This window comes from Malurus melanocephalus, unplaced genomic scaffold, assembly GCF_030028575.1.
Source record: "Malurus melanocephalus ecotype Western Australia unplaced genomic scaffold, MMel_1.1 scaffold_369, whole genome shotgun sequence".
In the NCBI taxonomy this organism is placed as follows: Eukaryota; Metazoa; Chordata; class Aves; order Passeriformes; family Maluridae; genus Malurus; species Malurus melanocephalus.
In genome coordinates this window covers 72,382-94,194 of record NW_026623601.1, presented here as the reverse complement: position 1 = coordinate 94,194, position 21,813 = coordinate 72,382, and the positions used below count along the sequence as shown (strand labels likewise).

General features: G+C 56.7%; 1 protein-coding gene across 18 annotated transcripts in view; it reads left to right on the top strand.

Annotated features, from left to right (window-relative positions):
* Positions 1 to 17,757, top strand: part of PCBP3 (poly(rC) binding protein 3) — a 51,139-nt gene extending 33,382 nt beyond the window's left edge. For 7 of the 18 annotated variants that reach the window (XM_057378653.1, XM_057378645.1, XM_057378644.1 and 4 more), the window contains 5 exons: positions 2,777 to 2,855; positions 3,473 to 3,532; positions 6,447 to 6,499; positions 9,058 to 9,227; positions 9,622 to 9,888. In XM_057378653.1, the coding sequence (XP_057234636.1) occupies positions 2,777 to 2,855; positions 3,473 to 3,532; positions 6,447 to 6,499; positions 9,058 to 9,227; positions 9,622 to 9,817 (558 nt within the window). In that variant the 3' untranslated portion in view covers positions 9,818 to 9,888. Of the gene's footprint in view, positions 1 to 2,776; positions 2,856 to 3,472; positions 3,533 to 6,446; positions 6,500 to 9,057; positions 9,228 to 9,621; positions 9,889 to 10,782; positions 11,841 to 17,379 lie in introns of those variants that run through there. The other 11 variants (XM_057378652.1, XM_057378648.1, XM_057378646.1 and 8 more) reach the window with 9 other exon arrangements.
* The last annotated feature ends 4,056 nt before the right edge of the window (positions 17,758 to 21,813 follow it).

The following is a 21,813-nucleotide window of genomic DNA, read 5'->3' as shown; positions in this document are numbered from 1 at the left end:
TGTCATTGAGAAGGTGGCAAAGGCTGTTTGGTACCACAAAGGCCTGCTCCTTTTGGGATCTTTTGGGAGCTGTAGGCTGGATTTTCATCCTAGGAGAAGTGGTTCCACTGGAATTAGAGGAATCCAGGCTTTGGCTTTCCATGTGACACCCAGGATGTGTGTATTCTGAATAGTCTGCTGTGATGGTTGATAAGAAATATTCCTAATTATGTACTCTTTGCTTTTGCTCCATAAGCAGAATATACTAAATAACCTGTGTATTTAGGGTAGATCTTTGTGCAGTCTTCATCCCAGTTTTTCTCTGCAAGTTGTGCCAACAGCTTAGTGTTTTCCTCATCCCTGTATTCCTCTGATCATCAGGATTAAAATACTTTTAATATATATATAGTATTATAAAACATTTTGCTGGCTGCACTCTGTCCCACTCCCAGCAGATTTCAGGGGGCCACTCACTCCATCCTTACTGTCAGGGTGTTCTTACAATGCTTGGTCATTTCAAACCATGTTCAGTGCAGAATCCAGTGTAGAATGTGGTTTTAGGGTATTTTAAATGTGTTTTAGGCATCTGTGTTTAGTGGCTGCCTTTTGTCAAGCGGGCAAGATTCTGAATGCCCCATGTGCGCTCCTGCCTTGATTTTCTCCCCTGGAGAAACAGYCCAGGAAGGGAAGCTCTGGCTCAGGAAGGGCTGCAGCACTGCCCAGGGCTTTGCAGGCTCTTTGGGATGTGCTGTGTCRCTGCCTGCCTTCCCCAGAGCTGCGGGATCATGGATTCACTGARTGSTTTGGGTTGGAAGGGCCCTTTAAACTCATCTCACTGTCCCCCCTGCCACAGGCAGGGACACTTTCCACTACCCCAATGTCCAGCCTGGCCTTGGGCACTGCCAGRGAYCCAGGGGCAGCCACAGCTTCCCTGGGCACCCTGTGCCAGGGCCTGCCCACCCTCCCAGGGAACAATTTCTCCCCAATATCCCATCCTTCCCTGCCCTCTGTCAGTGTGAAACYATTCCCCCTTGTCCTGTCGCTCCAGGCCCTTGTCCCAAGTCCCTCTCCAGCTCTCCTGGAGCCCCTTCAGCCCCTTGGAGCATCTCCGTGGCCTCCTCTGGACTCGCTCCAACAGATCCATGTCCCTCCTGTGCTGGAGACCCCAGAGCTGGATGCAGTACCTCAGGTACAGTCTGACCAGAGCAGAGGGGGAGGATCCCCTGCCTCCACCATGGAAGATGAGCTGCAAGAGATGGACATAGCAGCTTTTTCTGTGACACCTGGCTGCAGCCATCTTCTCCTCCCATAGGCTTGTTTATTGCTCTAATTACAGGGCTGGCTAAATTCCACCATCCAGACTGTGTCTGGAAGGTCTCCTGGGTCAGTATTAGAATGGATTTTGGTGTTCCCTCAGTGGGGGAAAGCAGGACGCTGTCCCAGGGCACGGTTGGAGCCCCCGGGGCAAAGAAGTTTCATCTGGGACCAGGTGTCATGAGGAATTCCAGAGGCAGGGTGCAGCTGTAGGAAACAGAACAGTTCTGAAGAGACAAAGCAGTGGGTGCTGATGTCCCTGCTCCCTGCAGGAGCAGTGCCATGCCCAGTCTCACCTGGACACGGCTGTGTTTTGGCAGGAGCCCATCGTGTCACACCTTTGGCTAAAATGAGCCAAAGATGGATGAAGTAAGCACAGAGAGATGTRCAGGCRCCTCTTTTTGTGGAGWGGTGACACCTGTCCCCTGAGCCAGYGYGGGCTGGATGTCCTCATGYCTCTGCAGCCGGGACAGGGATCCCRGGCTGCCTGTCCAGGGATTTGCTGGTGTTTCACCCCTTCCTGCTCTTCCCAGCATTTCCCCCTCACCGCTGCCAGCCGGACCTCCCTGCTCTCCCTCCCAGCCCTGCTGCAGCAGCAAGGAGGTGTTTGAGTCTTGTTGTCCCGRAAACATTGGAATTACGACTCCCTCCTCCCCATTGCTGGGGATGATGGGCAAAACAAGCAGTGTGAGTTTGGGGGATGATGTAACTCCCTGAGCACCTGTGAAAGATGAAGAGCCTCCCTCCTGCTCACTGCGAGGCTTCAGCCTGATTTGGTTTGTTTTCTTTTCTTTTACTGTCTTTTTAGTTTTTTTGGTTTGTTTGGTTGTTTTTATTTTCTAATTTGGAGCTAAAAAAGCGAGCACAAAATGTATTCCAAACAAACAAACTCTATAAAACAACCACTTCCTGACCGGGCACCAAACCTGCCYGGCACAACAAGGGATGGAAGGATCTGAAATACCTACTGGTCATGGCTGAAGCCCATAATTGTCATGTTCCTAACGAGCTGCCATTGAGAAATGCAGTTTATCCGTGTCCTGGAGGCACGCTGGTCAGGGGCACAGCACAGGAGCGTGTGCTGCGGGGGCACACGGTGCCAATGAGCCTCTGGTGGCATAGAGAGSGTCCCTGGGTGCTGGTTGTGATGCCACCAGCTGGCCCTGCACAAGGCAGAGGAGTTGAGCTAAGAATGGGCTTCTCACTGGTACCGTACTTCAGACCCTGACCAAGCACTTCTGCCAAAGATTTGGGCTTTATTGCACTAAACCCAGGCCAAGTCCTTTCTGCTAATGTTTTTGCCATGTCTCACCATGGCTTCCTGTTTTGTTTTTTTTTTWAATTTTATTTTTATCTTTCAGTTTGTTTTCTTTCTTTTTTTTTTCTCCCCCTCTCCYGTTATAATTTCGTTCTTGCTTTTTCGGTGTGACTTGTACTCTATGACAATAACCTTCTTAGCTCTAATGTCCCTCCTACCCCTCAGCAGTTGACCAAGCTCCACCAGTTGGCTATGCAGCAAACCCCCTTTACTCCCCTTGGACAGACCACCCCCGCTTTCCCTGGTACGTACCCACACGCCCTTTCAAGATATCCTTCTCTTACCTGTAGAGTTTCTCTCTCTTTCTAAACTCTTGCTGTTTAATGGAAATGAGCAGGGCGAGTAAAAAGTCACAGTATCTGTGGGGAGAGGCTAACGAGCAGCTCAGTGGAGGATGTTTTGGGGGTTGCCRTCCTCAGGGGCGAGCTCTCAGCCTGGGCTCGCTGGCAGCTTTGCTCAGAAGCCATGAGCACCRTCCCTCCCTCCGTCCATGGAAGGGGCAGCGTCCCCGGCCCCGCGCCGCTCCGGACCCCGCGTGTTCTKGGGCCGGCCGTGGGCGCTGCCTCGGGGAGCGGTGCCGAGCCAGGCAGGACAGCTCCCGCACTGGGAAGGAGTCGTGGCCAGAAGGGGCTGTGCTGATGGCAGGACAGCCAGCCCCGGCGTGGCCCGAGCCTTGTCCCCAAGGCTGGCGTGTTCCCAGTGACCTGATAAGCAGATAGAGCACAGGGGATGGAGATGCTTAAAGTTGGAAATTACTTTTCTGACAGTATGTTCATCATATTTTGAGCTTCCTAGATGAAGTGACATTGCTTATCTCCTCGAAGGCAAAAGCATTAAACCTGTTTCTTCTTTGCTCTTCAGGAGAAAAGCTGCCCTTACATTCCTCCGAAGAAGCTCAAAATCTGATGGGCCAGTCATCAGGTAAAACACAAAGCTGGAGGGAAGTCAGCAGGCTTTGGCTGAAATATATCCCGTAAATAGGACTGTGCCATTGTTGTGCTCCACGAGAGGAGTCGTGGYGTTCATGGAGGAGCCAGCAGGTTTTCTTGGTGGGCAGGAGAGATCGGGCAGCACCRTTCTCCTGTCAAAGGAAAAGCACCTGGGCTTTACTGCCTGGGGTTGTGATGTTTGTGTGTGACTGCCACGGAGGCACAGAATGTCCTGAACTGGAAGGGACCCACAGGGATCATCCAGTGCCACCCCAGGCCCTGCCCAGATCCCCCAACAATCCCACCCTGGCAGCGCTGTCCAAACGCTCCTGGAGCTCTGGGGCTGTGCCCATTCCCTGGGGAGCCTGGGCAGTGCCAGCACCCTCTGGGAACAAAAGAACCTTTCCCTGCTCTCCAGCCTGACCCTGCCCTGGCACAGCTCCATGCTGTTGCCTCGGGTGCTGTCCCTGGTCACAGGGAGCAGAGATCTRTGCTGCCCCTCAGGTGTGATGAGCTCTCCCTCAGTGCTGTCTGGGTAACAGAGTCATTGCCCTTATTCTTGCATTTAATTTTGCATAAACTTTGCTCAGAAACAACAGAAAAATGCCAATGGGGCAGCCATGCCATGCAGCTCCAGCCATCTCCGAGCCATTCATGGTGAGTTTTGATTTTAGTGGGACAGGGCCCTGAGGAGGCAAAGCGTGGCTGCAGCCTTGGAGAAGCTTTGCTGTCAGATGCCCCACATTCATCCGTACGTGCGGAACGCATCTGTCTTTTGTTTCCCACCATTGCACAGAGAAATTATCCCCAGACCTGGAGGCACRCAGGCAGTGTGAACCAGACCTGGGGCACTCGGCCATCCCACGTGTGCCTCAAAGGYTTGGGGACATCACCTAACTGTGAAATCAAGTGTAGCCCAAATAGACACACCACAGGATTGCAGGAATGCAGATTTCATTACAGCGACCTGTGCAGCCATGATCTCTGCATGTCCCCTGTGCCCTTGGTGGCCACCCAGAGCACCTGACACCCTCTCTACAGTCTCGGGGACTGTTTGTCATATCAGGGAGTGCTAAAATGTCTCTAGGTAGTGGGGGAGGATGTGGCCATTCCTGGAAGGCTGTGAGGGATGATGCAGTATCATGGCACCAGCTATCCCAAGGGCTTTCAGCAGCATCCATGTCATCAGAGTGTGGGATGGTGGATGTAACCTATCTGTGGAGCTTGACTTGTATTYCCAAAGATCCCTGGATGCCTCAGCRCTGAGCTGAGCCTTGTAASACATGGCCAAGGGACAGGGCCACCCTTGCCCAGTCCACCTTGCCCCAGACTGAGGAGGCTCAGCGTGCAAAGCACAGGGTGTGTGCTGTAAAGCCAGCACTGAGCATTGCCTGTGGTGTGATAGCTGGGCAGGAGCTGTTGTGTGCAGGTTTTGGCATCAGTTCCCCTGGMAGGGCTGATGGACAGCAGAGGGCTGCCTGCTGGAGGATCTGCAACACTATTGCCTGCATTTCCTCTCCTCTCTCTGCTCCCAAATGAAAAATCTSGTGAGGAGACCTCTTGCAGGCAAATGTTGTTCAGGAAAGCACAGGGATCACRGAGTCACAGAATCATGGAATGGTTCAGGTTGGAAGGGACCTTAGAGCCCATCGAGTCCCACCCCTGCCACGAGGCCAGATTGCTCTAAACCCCATCCAGCCTGACCYTGGACACTTCCAGGGATCCAGGGACAGCCCCAGCTGTGCCAGGGCTTCCCCACCTTTATTTCCCCACATCCTAAGATCATGCATGAGCACATCAGAGATTCCCAGAGCTGCTGTCCCTCAGTGCTGAGGCCCTCCATGGAAATACATGAGGAATTCGGTGCTGCTGTCTTGTGTTGCAGGAGCCCTGCACTTCCAGCCTCCTTGTGCTTCTTCATTCTGCACATCCTTATCCCCCTCTTTCCACAGATACAGACCTGGCAGTCTCCCGTGCTCTTAAAAGCCTTCAGCAGTGGTTTATAAGGATCAGAGGATATTTTTTCCAGTTACTGCAAATTCCTTACAGCCACCAGACAGTTCTTTCTTGCAGATTTGACATAGGACGTCCCCGCTTCGGCGCTGAGGTGATTTAATGTGGAAAACCGTGGCAGARGCAGGCTTTGACCTGGGAGCACTGCAGCATGGTATCCTCTCACCTCTGCAGCTGCACACTCAGGGTCCTGCTGGCTCCAGCCGCTCCCACCATGGAGGAGAGAGCTCTCCCTGATCCAGGAGAGGCTGGGGGGGAGCACACCGCTGCCTTCGCTCCTCRCCATGGAATTCTGCAGGGAAGCAGGATCTAAATCTCCATACTGCTCATCCTGCTTTCCCTTGTAGTAAGAGGGACAGCTGGTCCTGGGACCAGCTGGGTTGCATGTCTTAGCAGTCTGGCTTAAATTCAGCATGAGAGTCTGTGGGGCTTTAACTTGTGAAGGACTTGTGCTGCCGGATCCCCTGGGGACACCGGTTTTGGGGCACCGAGCTGCCTTTACACCCCAGCAGCTCAATGCTGCTGCATCCAGAGAGGGCTGGAGGGTGCAGGGACAGCATTCCCGCTGGGCTGGTGGGTGTCCCAGCCAGCATGTGTTTTGCTGGCRTGTGGGAATGTTTTACCCACCTCTCTTTGGTGATGCTGGAGCCTTGCACCCTCCTCTGGGAGGATGTGGGGTGGGAAGCGAGGCACTCATGGGGTGCAGGGAAGGTGACACCCAGCTCCAGCAGAGTCAGGTAGCAACCATCTTCCTCCTCCTTGTCCCGGAGTGTGTGATCCCCTCCCCTCCCAGCCYGGAGCAGGACGCAGCCTTGGCAGCGCTGCAGGAAAGCAGCGGAGCTCAGTCGCGGCGCCCCTGCCAGCTCTAACCRTGTTCCCTTGCATCTGCCCAGGTTTGGATGCCAGTCCCCCGGCCAGTACTCATGAACTCACCATTCCCAATGATGTAAGTACATCCAAATGCTTCCTTGGCATGTCTGTGYGTGYGGGTGTGTGTGCACATGGATGTTTATGTATAATCTGTAAGCTGCAGCCATATGGCTTTGTTAAATATCCTTTGAAGTGCCCCTTCCCCATGTTCCCTCATCCTTGTGCACTCCACTGGGGGTCAGCCTGTGGCACAAGGTGCCCCTCGGACTTCACCCCGTCGGGAGCTTCCCTAGGTCCACTCCTTCCAAGTGAACTCGGTGCTCATGAAACATGCCCAGTTGACAGCACTGGGAAAGGGAGAGAACTCCCATGCCAGCCCTGATTAAACTCTTAGTTGCTTAATCAGGCAGTGGCAGGTCTCAGATGATGTTCCAGCTCAAGGGTAGTGACTGGGTGGGGGGTGAAGAGGAGGTAAGTAAATGACATTGCTGATGCCACAAAGTGCCACACGCGTGTCTGAAAGATGGTGCGTCTCAGTACTGCTGGCAGGCAGCRTAGGGGTCTTAGGGACGGAAGGGTTGTGGTGAAGTGGGTGTTGGACTGGGATGTTTGCTGGGAGGAGGCTGGAGCTGTGCTGGGCAGGGCTGCTCAGCGGGGAGGAGGTGGGGTGGACACAGCCAGCACCAGGATCCACATGTCTCGCTTGGCTTCCGGACTGCTTTCTGTGCACCACGGCCCAGTCTGTGCTCAAATCAGGATGAGGTGAGCAGGGGAATGGCATCCAGCCTCTGTCCCCATCASTGACAAGCACCTGCAGCCCATCCTCATCAGGAGTGTCTGGGTGGGCTCCAGCAGTGCCAGGGAAGGGCAGTGAGCCTGGCTGCGGCTGCCGGACACCTCTGCTGAGACCTCYGTCCCCCGAGAGATGTGGGAGTGCAGGAGCCCCGAGCATCTGCCRGCTGAAAGCTTTGGAGGTGCTTCACATGGGGCAAATCACCAGGGGAGGGGTCTGCAGAGGAGCCAGGGGGAGACTGACCCCAGCCTGCTCCTGTCCAGCAAGGATCTTTCACTGGGAGGCTTCAGGGAGCTCTGCAAGCGCTCCTGAGCTTCCAAAACTGCATCTGCTGAGCATGGAGGACCACAGCAACAAAGACTCTTCAGAAATACAAAGAGACCCCTTGCAAAAGGACTCACATGGGAATAAAGGATGTCAGGAGACTTCTGAGAACCCAGGAGCACTTGGAGCATTCACTCACCAGAGACCCAGCTCTCACCTGACCTGGGAGGCATTCAATGTCATCGCCTGCATCTTGAAAAACTCCTCCTTAGCTCTCTCCACTCTTGTTTCAAAGGCTTTTAAACACCCACTGCCACCCTTCTCAGGAAGCAGAGGACAGGTTTGGGTTTCTTTGAGAGTCACCAAGCATGTTTCAATGTGAAGGAAATCTGATGAAAACCATCTTGCCAYTCCTCTGACAGTCAGGAGAAACTTGAATGTGGTTCAGCTTGGGTGTAGCTGAGCATCTGCCTAAAGTTTTGTTCCTCAGGTCTCCCCAGCAGATTTTCATTTGCTGAAGCATCTCAGAGTTACTCCTGTGCTGTGAAGACCTGGAAGGGCTGAASACCCCACCACAGGCCCTGAGACAGTGGAAAATACCCTTCCAGTGTGCATTCAGGTCTGTTTGGGACAAACCACCTTGGCAGCCCCCTGGCCTGACCAAAGGATCAGTGAATATTGGGAGGAGCAATCGTCTTTACTTCTACCGTGGCAGAAATCCATCAGCTGCCGAGATGGACGTCCCATGTATAAAATGCCCTTGGAAAAGATGGCYGGAAAGGGCATGGAGAGCGCCTCATGCCTGTGTTGGTTGAGCTGGATGTCTCTGTGTCACTGAGCTCTGGAGATGCCTTAAAGGGAAAAGTGCAAGTGAGCAAAGACCATTGAGGAAATTCAAGCCACTGAGGACCACTGAGGAAATCCAAGGGCTGGACAGTTAAGGAAATTCAAACCTCCAGCTGGCTCTGATTTTTTCACAAGACTGTGAAAGAGGTGTTTTAGGTAGGGTCCACCTTTCCCTGTTTATGCCACAGCCACGTGGTGCTCTCCTGGGCACGCTGGTGAGCCACTGGATTGCACCAAAGGAGTTAGAGGGCCTTACAGAGGCAGTGGGATAGATGAAATGAGGGYTGGGGTCACTGCACCAGCTGAGGAAGGGGCTCCTGGGGTTGGCCGGTCCCCAGGTAAGGCAGCAGGCTTGTTTCCTTCCAGTGACACATCCAAACCACCTTGGGTTTGCTGTGACCGGCAAGGGGTTAAGTATTTGCAGAACATTGGCCGTTCATTAGAACATGCAAATTATTATTATTAGTGAAATGAGCCCTCCTTGAAGCCCTCCAGGGTGCTGAGCACCACGTGCAGATCATGGAGACTTTCCCCCCGAGGAGCAGAGCAGGGCAGGTCGCTGGATGTGTCCTTGGAGGACAGTGCTCGAGCACAGGTGGGATTCCCCCGGGCTGTCCCTGTCCTGTTTTCATGAGCATTAAGGTCACTGTGGTCCCAGGTGTGCTCGTGTCCTGCCGGCGACCGCCAGAGCTGCCGCCTCTCAGACGTTCCCTCCGTGCTTTCTTTCCTAGCTAATAGGCTGCATAATCGGACGCCAAGGGACCAAAATCAATGAAATTCGGCAGATGTCGGGAGCGCAGATCAAAATCGCCAACGCCACRGAAGGGTCATCGGAGCGCCAAATTACCATCACAGGAACCCCTGCAAACATCAGCCTTGCGCAGTACCTCATCAACGCCAGGTGAGACCCTCCGCCGCCTCCCGAGCCGCCCGCCCGTCCCGCCGGGAGCAGCCCGCGCTGCAGGCACCATGGGCCAGCGGGGGCTGCCCGAGGCCGGCTGGGACGGACGGTGTCCTGCTGAGAGCTCTGAGCGGGGACAGACGCCGCCGGCAGGACATCTCCCCCGGCTGGCGCTTCGGCCGGGCCCGGGAGCGGCCGCGGGACGCGCCGGGCGCCCGCCCATCCTCGCTCAAGGATTTTGCTGGCGGGTGGGCAAAGTTGCCGCCGTCTTTGCCTGTGGATGAGGCAGGGGACGGGGACAGGAGCAGAGCCGAGCCGGTGGCAGGGAGGCATCACTTGGGACCTGCTTGCTGGGATCCCAGCGTCRCTTACTGCCTCTTCCACGCGCTTCCAGGCCTCCCAAAAGCTGTCCTGCACTCAGTGAAAATAACCGGTCCAATAAACGCAAGACACGGGAACGGCCTGACTGCTTCCTTTTCACCATGAAAAGCTTGGCACTGCAGGACTTGGCAGGGGCCGAGGGTTCCTGGCTGGGGGCGGACGCAGCCCGTGCCCTGGGGACCGGCAAGGGACGGCGAGGGGAGGCGTAGCTGGAGACATGAGCTGGGGGACCCGAGCTGTGTCCGGGCTGCTCGCTCAGCCCCGTTTGCCGTGGACTCGTGGATAGCGAGCTTGAGGGGATACAGGACCTTTCCGGTAGCTTTGCACCCGCCTGGCAGAGCCACCGCAGCCCGGGCAGGAGCGATGCCGTGCCGACCCGCCGCCGGCCCCGATGCGCCCGGGAGGAAGGCTGCAGGCAGGGCCCCGAGGACGGGGGGCTGCCGGCGGCGACTGATGCTTGTTGGGGTGTGGGCTGGGAGCACCGCTGAGGTCTGTATGTGCTTTCTGCTCCTTGCACCCAACCCTCCCGAGCCCCGATCCGCAGCGGACCCCCGCCATCCCCTCCCGCCCCGCTACCCCGCTGCCCATGCCCGCGGCATCTCTCCACCCGCTCGGGTGAGGGACGGGCATGGCTGAGCGGCTTCCCCGCAGACCCTTGCCAATCCCGCCCCCCACTTCCCTAGACGAGAGAGAGAAAGAAAAGAAAAAGAAGCGGCTCTTCGTTGCTGGGAAGGGCTGGCCGAGCTGCCCCCCCGTGTGGAGGTGCCCTGGCAGGGGGGCAGGATGGGGCTCAGCCTCTCCCGTAGTTTCCAAACCAGAGCAAAACGAAGCAGCCGGGGGAGCTGGCACAGCTGCCCGTCCCCCGTGGGAGGGATGCTGCTGGAAGAGAAGTCGTGCTCCGGGGTGACTCCTGCCAGCAGCTCTGGTGGGTGACATCCCTGCCACGACACRCGGTGACAGCAAAGGGCACCACCTTACGCTGGCTCTGTGCTGCAGCCCCCCGCCCGTGCCTTCCACAGGAGACCCCCCAGGCCACCCGGTGGTGCTCTGTCCACCTCGTGGGCGAGAGGAGGAGCGCTGCCCCTCAGGGTCTTCGTTTTCTTTTCTGCTCTGGTAATTAAGCGCTTGTTTTTTGTCTCCCCCCCACCCCTCTCTCTGCCCCTGTCTATTCTAGGCTGACGTCTGAGGTCACTGGAATGGGCGCACTCTAATTTCCACCCACCATCCTCCACTCCGCACCACCCGACCCTCTCCAGCCACCGGCACTCCACCCAGCCTGTACTGCCTGTACTTTTACCGTCTTCCCTTTGCCTCCACAGATACTCTTTTCTTTACTGACGGATATATAGATATATATATACGAACACACACGGGCATATGCACACACTGGAACGTTTCTTTACGAGCTCTTTAATCTGTGCTCCCGAGGCTGCTCCCAAGCTCTTTGGTTATGGTCCTTGTTTTCAGCGTTACGGTGTTAATTCTTCATCTGCTTTTTGGGGACGAGGGAGGGGGGAGGGGGGCGCCGGTTTTTTTCTCTCACTGGCGAGACTCCAGGCGCTGACGGGGTCTCTAGTGTCAGTCTAGCGTAGCTACCTACACGTTTGAGTTGACCTTGGCGGTACTTTCTGTAGCCTATGGACATGCGTGATGCCACCCAGAGCTGTGCGTGCTTCAAATGACTCAACTTCTCTCACCCTCCTCCCTTTGGTGCTCCCTCTCGCTTGTCCTGGCTCACCTTTGCCACCTCACGCCCCCGCCCTCGGGGTAAGGGTGTGGTTTCCACCCCCTGTTATTTGGGAAGGGTCCACCCGCAGGGCTTCTTTCTTGGAACATGGCACGGTCCAGACAAGCCCTTTCCCTTCTGAACTAAAGGAACTACACACACACACACACACACACACACACACACACACACACACACACAAATGCTCCTTTTTCTTAAACTAACGAGCACCTGGAAATGGGCAGAACTCAGCTCTATGGGATTCACACCCCCAGGGGCCTTTGCAAGCACTCTTTTGGCAATCCCCATGAGCAAACCCTTTGGACGATAGCTCAGGAAGCTCTGTGAGCCGGCTGTGTTTGTCGTTGTTTGTGTTCAATAAATGTCTGTGCAGCTCTGGTACYGATGGGCTCCGACTGTTTTTCTCCTGGGTTGCCCCGACAATTCTGGCCCCGTCCTTCCCTGTGCATCCTTCCACACCTTTTTAGCTGCTTGGAGGGAAGGTGGGGGTTGCATGCAAGAGTTCTTCATTTCCATTTTTATTTTTATTATTATTATTACTATTATTAATTATTATTGTTATTGTTATTATTTATCATCACCCTCATCATTTTTTTAAATTTCTTTTTTTTTTAGAGAAGGTCCCCACAAGCAATGCGCTTCCTGAGTAACTCCATGCTTTGTTTGTTTGTTTGTTGTTTTTTTTTTTTTTTTCCAAAGAAAGAGTATTTGGCTTGCATAATCCTTTGGTTTTCCCTAAGATTAATTTATAAGTTACAGTGTGACAACCAGCATCTCTCACTGCCCCTTGTCTGGACGGATCTGCCATGTCTTTGCCCCACACCCTTCCCCAAGACCCTCTCTGCCCAGCCCTGCCTTCTACTTCCAGGCTTTTCTTCTCTCTCCTGCCTCTCAAACAGGGAAACGCCTGTTTTCTGTCTGTTGATCCCTGACTGTCCCTTTTCCCAGACTGCAATGAGGGGACCATGTCCCACCATGTCCCCACAGAGCTGAAGCAGCYGCACAGTACATTTTGCATTGTACCCCGAGGGAAATACGTTGGGAAGGGGAATACTTTGGGAAGGGAAATACTTTGTTTTTGCAGGTAAGCCCCAAGGCTTGGTGGCCTTTCCCTCWGTTCCACCCTCAGTTCTGGCAGGCACTGCTGGCAGCTCCCACTCTGCTCGTGCCGGGATGCCGGACCCCTTCTCCTCCTGTGTCCAGCACCACCTGCTCAGTGCTCACACAGGGCTGTGTCGGGATCCCACTGCACCCTGGGGGCAGGGGTCGTGGGCTCCAGCAGGGAGCTGGCAGGGAGGAGAGMGGGGCCCAGGAGCCCGGGAAGGTGAAGGTGGTGCCGCTGAGCAGTGGGGTTTGCTCAGCCCAGGTGTCCCCAAACCTGTGCACACTCAGCTCTCCGGAGTTCCACCTCTGTGCTGAAAAGTGCTCCCACATCCTCCCTAGGGTGCTTTGCTTCTGTCTTCAGCCTCTTGCTCTGCTCTCCCTGGCTCTTTGGGTTCAGCTGTGCCTTTTGGATGGCCCAGCAGCCACAAAGGCTGAGGGCATCCCCTGATGCCCCGTCCAGAACAGCACAGGTGCTGTGGGGAATGCTGAGGGGTTCAGGTGGAGCTGTAGCCTCTGCTGGCACTCGCCCTCTGTGTTCGTGCCAATTTTCCAAYACTGAGGATGGAGGGAGGCACAAAGTGGGGCTCCTCCAGCTGCCAAGTGGCCAGCACAGGCACGGAGCCACCTGCCAAGGYGGTGAGCCAGCTGTGGGCAGCGGGCACTGCTCATCTTCTCCTGTTCCTCACTCTGCTGCAGAACAAGGGCTTTTCCTGTTGGAAGAATGAAAGCTCTGTGTGAGAGCCAGCGTGACAATAGCCCCCCTGGCAGCCTGGGGGTGAGCCATGGCAAAAGCTCCCCATGCCACTGCCTCCACCCTCCACAGCAGCCCGGGCTGCTGCCCCCTCACAGAGGGACGGTGCACGGAGGGAGCCAGCCCGTCCTGCCGCTCTCTGCTCCTGCCTGAGGCTCCAGGACAAGCTGGAGCACGAGGAGAGCTTCTTCACGAGCTGATGGAGGCACAGCAGCAGCAGAATCACGATGACCGAGACTGGGAAATCCATGCCAGGCCAGTGGGGTTTGTGCATGTGGGGAAGGCAGGGGAGCAGGACAGCACCCTGAGCACGGGGCCCGCGGTGCCTGCGCTTCACCGCTGCCCTGAGCTGCTCTGCGCTCTGCCCGTGCCCTTCYGCAGCTCCACTGAGACAGCGCTGCCCGAAATAGAAAATGCCAGATCGGCTCTGCCAGATGCAGCGGAGCTCAGAKGCTGCAGAGAGGGGGAGCAGACTGCAGCAGACCTCAGCACCCATCCCCACGCCGGCAAACCCACGGATATCAACCCACTCTGGGCGCCAGCCCCAGCCCAGCCRCTCCCAGGCTGCAGAAAAGGCACCCCAGSAATCGGTGGGGAAGGAGGAGAGGCTGATGTTGCTCTGGCACCCTGCGGGTGTCTGAGGCGTCGTGTCAGACTCGTGCTGCCACAAGGATCTGTGCTCGTGGAGACACCAGGGAATGCTGGATGTGGCCACAGGGGCAATCCAAGCAGCAGCAGCCACCTTGGCCACCTCCCGGGAGTTCTGTACAGTCACAGAATCRCAGAACATCCTCAGCTCAAGGGATCCACAAGGATCATCGAGTCCAGCTCACAGGATGCCACAAAGCAACCCTCCTTCAGGCACTCCCTTTGACTTTGCAGCTCTTCCTTGGGGGTCAAATTGCCAAGGGTCTTCTGCAAATTAAAAAAAAAAAAAAAAAGAAAGGATGAAACCGCAGTGTTATGTGGGAATCAGCTTATGCATCATCATCTGGGCCTGAGTGAGGTTTGGAGGAAGAGGTGTTGAAAGCATGGCCGCATCTCCTGGGAGCATGCTGATGGCAGCAAGGATAACAACAAAATCGCAAGGAATGTATCAGACTCAGCTTTGATTTCTTTGGGATGGCTCAAAAGGAGATTTGCTGTTTTCTTTGGAAAGAGCTTCAGTGTTTTGCTTTGATTTGTGATAGGTCTTGGGTTTCCATTTTGGATGAACTTAAAATACTGTGGTGGTGCATCCACAGCCTTACCACTGGGAAAAATCTCTGATGTTGGGGTAAATATTTAATACAAGGTGAATGGTCCAGCTGATCAACAGAATAGCTTTAATACATTGCTTTTTTTTTCTCCCAAAACAATGCATGTTATCCAGCCAGAGCAATTCAATATTTTTGGAAGCACCAACTCGGTCAAACTCTTGGGGAATGAGTTATTTAGGGAGAAATTTTGGCTCTGGCTGAAAAGTATTGGTCCATTGCCTCTCCCTGCCCTGGAGTGTGGGAGTCTCCATCAGAGAGGGACTGGTTGAGGTCTGTGCCCTCAGCTGAAGGTCTCCAATCCCCCTGCATACCCTTGCCATGCTCCCAAAACTGTTTGGAGTATTGTTTTTGTGCTTTTTTTCCCTCCTGGATTGYATTTGCAAATCTAGTACAAAACAAGGCAGACAAAATAGACCRTTTCCCCTGAGGGAAAGTGACTTTCACCGGGGAGACTCTTTAAATTTCATCCTCTCTTTGAGCTGTTATTCCGGGTTTTGTTATGCATCCATGCTAGTCACTTTTAATTATGCTAATTCCCGGCTTATGCTCCATTAGCAAGGGTAATTTCCTGCCTCCGCTGCCGGCAGAGGTAGAGYTTCTGGGGGATCTCTGCGTGGTGTGGCAGGGATGAATGCTTAACCCCGTTTCCTCCTCGGCCACAGGGAAGGAAGGCATCGCCCCCAGCCCCGCCTGGTGGGGCAGTAGCCGGTCCCCAGCGCCTCTGGCCGGTCACTAGATGTCCCCATTGCCCAGCTTTTCCCSCTCCCTGCTCCCGCCGGGATGCGAGCAGCCCCGGGATGCCTCCAGCCGCTGCTCTGTCCCTCGCTGCTGGGAAGGKAATGCGTGTCTGTGTTTCTCTGCGTGTCCCCGACACTGCTGACGGTGACACCCAGCGAGCGGGTGACTGGCACCGYGTCCCTCCCATCGCTGCTGGGACCCCCGTGGAGCGACCCCAGCCCACACGGGCAAGGATGTGCGGCCACGGTGGCCCAAGCCCACCGGGGCTGGCAGAAGGACAAGGTTTGGCTGGGAAGGTCCCGAGAGTGTCCATCCCTGTGCTCTGTGCCGTCACCGGCAGCACTGGGGGGTGACTCGAAGCAAGGTCACAGTCCCCGTGCCATCCCCCTGCGCCCGCGCTGGGTGCTGCAGGGAGCCGGGACTCTGCTGAGAGGGATATTTGTGCTTCCCCCTCCACAAGAACGCAGCTGCAGATCCCGATCTGTGCTTGCAGCGAGCCCCAGGCCCCCGGCCAAGGGGGAACGTGGCAGCGGCTTTGAGGAAGTACTGACTGTACCAGATGTGCGACTCCCTCCGCTCCAGATGTGCGGCCCCCGCCCACTCTGCCCCAGCGCCGGCGTCCTGCAAAGGGGAAGACGAGGCTCCAGATCGCTCCAAAAGCATCCCACAGACTAAACGCAGCCAAGTGCAAGGCCAGAGCCGTGTTTAGGCAGTTTAACCGCAGAGATGTGTCTTCCCAGAAATGACGATCGAGTCCGTTCTGCACGTGGGGAGCAAAACCAGATGGGAGATGGGGATGAGGACGGAGCAGCGGGAGGAGGCTGCGGGTCTGAGCCCCACACTGAATCAGATTTCAGACACGCGGGCTGGTTCTGAAAGGAACTGCTTTGATCCTGAAAGGACAGGCCGGGGGATGTGCCTGAGGACTGGAATACTGGGAGCGCTCTGGGAGCACTCTYGGAGCGCTGTGCCCTGGCTCCCTGCAGGCAGTGCCACTGTTTATCCCTGCAGAAATATCCGACAGGACCCGGATCAAACGGGATGAGCGGCGCTTGGCTCTGCAGCTCCTCTGGGTTCTGCTGTGTCCCATGAGCCGGGTGGCACAGAGCAGGGCTGTGAGATGCAGTGTGTACACGGTGGTGATGGGCCACCAGACAGCTGGCAGCATGGTCAGGTACCCCAAGCACGGAGGGACAGGGCAGCATCGCTCAGAGCTCAGGATTGCGTGCAAAGCTTGGGATCAAACCACAGCGGATACCCAACAGGATTTCCCAGTGTGAGGGGGAGTGGGCTGTGATGTGCTCACCCAAAAGCACCCAGTTAGCGGTGTGGGGTTTTTTTTGGTGGGAGGACATTGCAGAGATGTAACCWGAGGCTGCTGCTGCAGCTGGTGATGTGGTTTTGTTCCCTTGGGTTTCCCCGAGGGATGCTGCTGTGTGCTGCCAAGCACGCAGCCGCACTCCCGAATCTCTCACAGGAGCGCTGCAGAGGGGCTGTCAGTAAAAACCCAGCTCAAGATGCAAACCCAATATGAACCGCCATCCCTACGCTTAAAACGAATTTTCAGACTAGAATTTATTCTTGCTGCAAGTAGATCTCCCCTCCACGTATTTGGGTAATTTCTGGAGGCAGAGGATGGTGCGGGGCAGCACAGGCAGAGTCKGTGTGGGGGTGAGTGTCCTTCCCCAGCTCTCCTCTCCCAGCTGCTCGTCACCCCCAGCACAGCAGGGCCCTTGCCATCACCCCCAAATCTCGCTGATGGGGTCCAGCAGAGCCAGCTCTCRCCATGGGTTTGTAGGGCAGAGGAAGGGCAGAGCCTCAGCTCAGCAGCAGCCTCGGTGTGTTCTTGGGATGGCTTCTCTGAAGCTCCGAAAAAGCCGCTCTCAGCACTTGGTGAGGCAAACACGCAGCAGGCCAGGCAGCCAGCCGGGCTCACCTGGCAGCCCAGCTCACGCGGGATGCGTTTGTGTGTGGGTTCCCACAGAAAAAAAAGGGAGGTTTGTTGTGGTGTGGCAGAGCTGTGCATGGACACGGCCATTCCGGCCTYGCTTTGGGATGGGGGTGGCTGTGGCACCGTGCTGGACAGCTGCCCAGGGTGCTGCAGCGGCCTCGGGAGCCTGGAGGCACCGGAGCCTGGCTGAGCCCTGACCCTGTGCCTTGCTTGCCCCCCAGCTCTGCAGACCCTGACCCCCACGGGAGGAGCACCTTCAGCGCCTGAGCGGAGCGCCGCAGCCGACGCGGTGCCAGCGGCCGACGCTTGAGCCCCCTCCGAAGACGCCGCCGGCTTCCCGCCAGCTTCTCCCGCTCCTTCGTGGCCCCTCGGGGCCGGCTGCCCGAGCCCCCCTGCCCGTGGCTGCCCAGACCCCGCTCYCTCGGCCGGGGCAGGGGCAGCGGTGGGCCCGGGGTGCCGGGGCAGCGGCTCTCGGGAGGACAGCAGCCTGCAGCCGGCGTGCAGCGCTTCCCACMGCCCCTCTCTGCGCTTCCTCATCGCCCCTGCCGCTTTGCAATGTATTTCGTGGCGTGTCTGTGTCATCGCAATAAAGCTTTTGTTGCTCGAGGCGCTCTCGGTGGTGAGCGGGATGAGGCTGGGGAGCCRTGGTTTGGGTCCTGGAGCATCCGCRGGGAGCGGGGTGCGGTGCTGGGGGTGCACAAAACCCCAGAACGGTTCACGGGGAAACTCAGCCCCTGAGGCAGAGCAGGGTTTGGAAAATGGGCCTCAGAGCCCTGGCTCCACTCAGCATCAGGAAATGATCCCACATGGGAGTGGGGCTGCCAGGAGGGGAGGGGGAACAGGATGGGGGCAGCACTGCAAAGAGGATCCAGAGCTTTCCCGAAACGCGGCTCCGGCCGGGATTCATTATCCAGGGGGAAAACGTGTTCATAGCGAGGGTGAGTCACTGCGGGCCCCGGGGAGCAGCCCAGCCATCCATCGGGATGCAGGCTCCCTATCCTGCCCCACCAGCCCRCCAAGTGCCARCCCTGGGCCTTGCAGCAGCCCTGGRGCTATTTTTGGAYACATTGGGGCATGGTTTTTCTCTGAGATGCTCCCTTTCTACTCGAGGAGAAGCCAGAGAGCTGCTCCAGCCCTGCACATTGCCCCGATGCAGCAAGGGTCTCCATCTGCAGCCCATCCAGGAGAGGCTGGCACTGCCCACCCAGCCCTTGGCCCCATGGTGAAACTCAGGCAAAACCTCCCATTTTGACCTTTTTTTCTCCATTCGAATTGTATTGTCCGAGTGCACGTCACCCCTGCCCCTGCCTGGCCCTGCAGAAGGGCTGTGGGCAGGCGGGCAGGGTGTGAGGTTCACCCTTCTCCTCACCCTCGAGGGCAGAACTCTGCCCAGGCTGGAGGGTGAGATGCAGAGGGATGTGAACCGCCTGGTTTAACCTCTGCAAGACTCACCAGCTGGAAGAGGGAGCTTCTGTGCCCCACTGAAGGCATTTAAGGGTGCAGAGGCTCCGCACTCCTGTCCATTGTTCCCTGCCCTTTGTGCTGGCTGCAGATCCAAGGCTCCCTGCTGGGAGGGTGAGTGGGGATCAGAACAGCCTGTTCACCTCTGGCTGTGCCCTGAAACAATAACAAAGCAGTGCAGGGAGATGTGTCCTGGTTCCCTTCACACCCTGCAGAGACTGCCTTGGCTGCAGCTGGGATCTGCTGCACAGAGCAGGGGACACAGGATAGAGGAGAGCAATCACAGAATCACGGGGGGTTTGGTTGGAAGTGACCTGAAATCCCATCCCATCCCACCCCTTCCATGGGCAGGGACACCTTCCACTGTCCCAGGGTGCTCCAAGCTCCAATGTACAGCCTGGCCTTGGACACTTCCAGGGATCCAGGGGCAACCACAGCTTCTCTGGGCACCCTGTGCCAGGGCCTGGCCACTGTAACTGGAAAGAATTCCTTCCACATATCCAAACTTGCTTTCTGTTGAAAGCCATTCCCGTTCTCCACGGCTGAACGATTTACATTTGCTCCTCATTGTCTGTGAAAGATCCCAGAAGGATGCCTGGCACTGCCTGGAGTGGGCTGGGAAGGCATTCCTGCCAGGCAGGGTGGCTGACTCGTTTGATCCTTCTAGGAAAAGGCTGCAGCTGGATGGGGCTGTGCTCCGGAGGGAGCCGGGCTGCGTGCCTCGCTGCATCCCAGGGAAGGGCACAGCCACGCCCGGAGCCTGCACGACTGGGCTGTAAAATAACATAACACCCGTGCTTAATAAAAATGGGAGCAGAAGCAGCCTGGGAAGGGGCTCTCGGGAGCCTCTGGGGGTTTGCCAGACACGTGCGAGTTCTGGGTTGGGGTGGGTTATCCCTGTGATAAACTGTGAATTTTGCTGCCCACCTTCAAGCCTCCACTGTGCAGAGGAGGAAGAGAGAGTGGGGAGGCCCTTTCTGGTGTCCCCAAAGTGTGACATCCTGGTGTCCCGGGGCTCCCCTGCGAGCCGAGGATCCTGCAAAGCGCCGGGGTGGCCCAGGAGAAGGATCCCGAGAGCGTTATCTGCTCTCCTGCCGCTCCCACGCCGCATCCGCAGCCTCCCCTCCCGTCGCTCCTAAGAAGCCGAGCCAAGCTTTCCCGCAGACCCAGACAGCCATTAGGGAAATATCGTTACCAGATGCTTTGGGTTTTTCCATAAGAACGGGGGCCAGCGTGAGGTAATGGGGAAAGCGTTAACCCAGCAGGCACCATCTTGGGTGTGGGGACGGCATTTGCCGCTGGACAGCGCTGTGTCCTGGCTGTGTCCTGGCTGTGTCCTGGCGGTGCATGGAAGGGGTCAGCAGGGTGGCGTGGCGGGGGGACGCTCACACCCTGCGCGTGTTGGACGGATGGAAATCTCAGCTGGACCGGCCCCGAGGTGTCTTGGAAAGGGAAGAGTGCATCCCCAAAGGGTGCTGCAGGGGAGGGAAGGCTCCCCCCGGCCGGCTCGGAGGCAGCTGGCCAGCAGCAGCGCAGGACAGTTCGTGCCGGGTCAGCGGCTCGGGGAGGCACCGTGTCCCGGCCGGGCTGGGGCTGCCGGGGCTGGGGCGAGCCCTCGGCAAGGAAAGGGTGCCAAGGGGCCGCTTGGAGGAGCAGCGAGGAGTCTGGAGGATGGGCTGTCTGTCCCCTGGGTGCTTGTGAGGGCGGGAGGATGCAGGACCCTCCTCTGCTGCCGCCTGTCCCCGAGGCACCCCAGGAGAGGTGAGGTTTTCCTGCCCAGAGGGGTTTCGCCGGTGCCTCCTCCTGCACAGATCYGCTGGGGGAAGCTGAATTAACAGCACAAACCACGTTCTCTCCAGTGGGGTTTGTGGCTGGCATAGACCGCGGCTGCTCCCATAGCACAGGACTGAGCAGGGAGGTGGGAGAGCAGCTATGGAAGCACARTATTCCAACTGGATTTGATTAAAGAGAAGAAAGGTTACATGAAAGAGTTAATATCAGAAAAGCAGAGCAAACTCATTCTTTTCTCAATCTCTGTGAGGAGAAAAAGCAAAAATTCTGTCCCGAGTGCACTTCCCTTGGGTTTTTTTGGTTGGTTTTTTTTGTTTTTTTTTTTTTTTTTTTTTTTTTTTTTTTTTTTTCAGCACCAGGTTTGGTCTGGAATTGGACTGAACGTTTATTGCAGTGCTGTGGGCTGTGGGCTGGAGAAGGGGAACACCCACCCCCTGGGGTACTGAGGCACCCTGGAGGGGCTTCCCTGGCCCATCTTCACASCACAGGGCTCAGCTTCCCTGGCCCATCTGAAGAGGAAGGGACGGGACATCTTTCAAAGGCGCATGTTCTTGGATTTGAGACATAATGGCACACTGCTAGGCCCAGTGACTTGGGAACAGGCTTTTCCTGTCAAATCAGCCCACACTTTTCCAAGGAAACGTCTGTTCAGTGTCCTGGGGACACTGCTGGCCATGGTTTAACACCACAGACCTGGGAAAGAATGATTTAAAATGCTCTGGAAGCTGGACACTGCTCCAGTGGTCAGGACTCCTGGGACATCGTGCCTGGTGACAGCCCGGGGGGGCCAGGCTGGGCTCCAGGCAGGGATTAAGGGTTCCAGGCAGGGATTGGGGGTCTAGGCAGGGATTGGGGTTTCAGGCAGGGAYTGGGGTTCCAGGCAGGGAYTGGGGTTCCAGGCAGGGATTGGGGTCCCCGGCAGGGTGGGAGGAGCTCCCTGGGGTCTGACAGGCTGCAGCTGCTCAGAGCCCTGCACAGGCCATCCCATGGTCATTAAAGCTTTGCTGACATGGCCAGCTGGCCTCAGGCTCGCTCCAGCTCTGCAGAGCTGCTCCCGGGATGGGTCTGCTTTTGCCTGCCTGCAGAGAGGGGGAGGTCAGCTCTGCTGCTGCTGCAGCTTGGGATAATCCTCTGTGAGGGAAAGCTGAGAGGAAATGGTTCTGCTGAGCTGATGCACCAAGACAGCTCCCTTCCCAGCAGCCCCTYTCTGGAAGCTGCTGGCTGGTTTTCAAAACCCCAGGAGAGCTCCCTCCTGGAGGAGGTGTGCTGGAAAGCCAGGCCATGTCTGATCCCTGTGAAGTGTCACAGCAGGACTCTTCCCTGGGCGTGCTGGCCCTCTGGGAGAGCATCCTCAGCAGGTTTGAGGTGCTGTGAAGGTTTTGTCCTCTCCCGGTGCTGCCTGT